The sequence below is a fragment of the Octodon degus genome, unplaced genomic scaffold (assembly GCF_000260255.1).
Source record: "Octodon degus isolate 3935 unplaced genomic scaffold, OctDeg1.0 scaffold00048, whole genome shotgun sequence".
NCBI lineage: Eukaryota > Metazoa > Chordata > Mammalia > Rodentia > Octodontidae > Octodon > Octodon degus.
The window spans coordinates 7,861,126-7,863,664 of NW_004524624.1; the positions used below are offsets into that span (position 1 = coordinate 7,861,126).

Genomic DNA, 2,539 nt, shown 5'->3' on the forward strand with positions numbered 1-2,539 from the left:
AAGGCTTGACCTTGCTGAAGAAGCAGTCTGAAAGGGAAGTGAAATGTAGCCCCATGCCCGGCTTCCTTACTCCTCAGTTTGGGCAATGGGCCCAACAGCGGAATCAGTGTTTCTTCTGTTTATCAACTTGGTCTTGGAAAAATATCCTGGCACCAGTAAAATAAGGAAGTTTAGAGTTAACTAGGACAAATGTTGGGCACAGGATCAAGATTTCCTGTATATAAGCTTGAAGCAAAATAAATTCATTGCTGCATTGCTGTCCAGACCTCCTGACCCTAGCTTTCTTCCTTTTCATTCCACCCTTCCTCTCCCCTGTCCCCAGCTACAAGGGCTGGAACCCCGCACTACTCAAGATGTTTTGGCTAGATGGAAAGAAGGTTTAAAGGCAAGGACTGCAAACAGGTCTTCTCCCCAGGTGACAGCTCCAAATATAGTTGTGACTTGGCAGCAGAAGCTATAGGAATACCAAGGAGCCACATGCAGGAGGAACAGCCCCATCCACTCCCAATCTATGGATTCCTAATTCTGCAACCTGCTCAGAAATAGGAAGCTGCTTTTGGCTCCCATAGTCCCTGTTCGCCCAACGTTACTTCTCCCAATAGTGCTGTCACTTTCCTATGACAGAGAAGTCCTGGAGTGTCCTCTCTGCTCACTTTGCTCAGTTCTGCTTTTGTTTTATTTATGTCTTCTTCAGCTGAAGAGGCAATCTGTAAGACTTGAAACTCAGGGAAAAAAATCTATAGAAAAGCCCCTGGAAGGAGACTGTGGGGATGATTTTAAAGTCCACCAAATTCCCTCACATGCTCCCAGAACCCTCCCCCATGTGAGGAGTTGAATTATGATGGGCAGTATGGGTAGGCTGAGTTCTGCCATGAACTGGGGTTGGGATTCGTATAGGGTTGTACAAGACAGTGTCAGATTGAGATGGATATAACCCTGATCAGAGCAACCTTTCCTCTCTTCATGGCTGGCAAGTGTTACTTTCATCTGCATATGGTAATCTGCTTTCGATTTTGTTTAGATTTTTGTCCGTTTTTTAGAAGCTGCTGCACATATGGACTAATTGGCCAAGTAAAAATAAAGGATAAGATGTTGGTCCTCCTTGAGGAATTAACCTAGAGAGTCTGCTGTAGCCATTAACCTAAGAAAGAGAGGAGAAAAAGGCAAAGTAGAGGATCCCAGGATTTCCAGGATTTATTATGTATTATTGTACACATTCACAGATTCAGCCGCAATACTAGGATGAAGTCAGAGTTGCTATAGTAACAATAGTCTCAGGCAGAAACTCTGATCACTTAGGGTTGGGAATTGGGCTTGTTTGGGCTAGGTATTGGGTCATAACATCCTCTTTCCCAGTACCATCAAAGAGACATGCAGAGCGCCAGTGTCAGATTCACAGAGGAGAGGGACATCTAGGGTAAAGCTGGGCCAGCGACTCTCGCTTGCCTTATGTGGGATGGTCAAGAGACGGTGGGATGGGTTACTTAATTTTGGGTGGTCCTTGCCTCTCCTGCTTTTACTGCTGTTTCCTGACTTCCCTTTTTGCCGGCTCAGTTTCCTGGACCTGCCCCAGGGTTGAGGCAGGAACAGGTTGCACCGGGTGTTTCTCCAGCTGCTCCAGAAACTGCTGGCTCTCTCTTAGCTGTTCATCTCTCCTTACTCGCTCTTGATCAAGTCGCTGGTCTGAGAGCCTCTTCTCCTGTTCCATGTCCCCTATCCGCTCCTTCAGTCGCTCTTCCCTTTGCACCTTCTCTAGCCTGGGCTGCTGCTCCAGGTTTTCTGCTTCCTGAGGTTCTCCCTGCTCTCCCTGCTGCTTCTGCTGTGCTCCCTGGTCTGGCTGTTGTTCCCATGGGTTCTGTTGGTGCTGCTGTCCCAGGTGTGTTTCTTGCTCCTGGGGTTCCTGGGGCTTCTCCTGTCCTCTCGGGTACAGTTCTGGTTCTTGTAGCTTTTCTTTTGGTCCCTGCTGCAGTTCTGGCTCCTGTGGTTTCTGCTGTTTTCCTAGGTGCAGTTCTGGTTCTTGTGGCTTCTCTTGTTCCCGGTGCTCCTCTGGCTCCTGTGGCTTCTGCTTCGGTCCCAGCTGCAGCTCAGGCTCTGGTGGCTCCTGTGGAGGTTCCTGCTGTCTCAGACATTGAGCTTGTTTCTGAGGCTCCTGCTGCCGCTGTTGTACCAAGTGCACTTCTTGGTTTTCTGGCTCCTGTGGCTTCTGCTGCTGTCCCAGCTGCAGCTCTGGATCCTGGGTCTTCTGGGGCTGCTTCTGCTCCAGCTGCGGCTCTGGCTCCTGCAATTCCTGACCCTCCTTCTGGTCCAGATGAAGCTCTGGCTCCTGTTCCTTTTTCTGTCCCAGGTACAGCTCTGGCTCCTGTGGTTTCTGTTGCTGCCGTCCCAGGTGCAACTCAGGCTCTTGTGGCTTCTGTTCCTTGCTCTGTCCCAAGCGCAGCTCTGGCACCTGTGGCTCCTGTTCCTTGTCCTGTCCCAGACCTAGCTCTGGCTCCTGTGGCTCCTGTTCCTTTTTCTGTCCCAGGTACAGCTCTGGCTCCTG

At 49.9% G+C, this 2,539-nt stretch overlaps 1 protein-coding gene across 1 annotated transcript in view; it reads right to left on the reverse strand.

Moving 5' to 3' along the window:
- Positions 1-1,195: 1,195 nt before the first annotated feature.
- The window catches only part of Ivl (involucrin), a 3,145-nt gene continuing 1,801 nt past the window's right edge, over positions 1,196-2,539 (reverse strand). Inside the window, exon 3 of the mRNA XM_023716383.1 lies at positions 1,196-2,536. Within this exon, the coding sequence (XP_023572151.1) occupies positions 1,517-2,536 (1,020 nt within the window). The 3' untranslated portion in view covers positions 1,196-1,516. The remainder of the gene's footprint in view (positions 2,537-2,539) is intronic.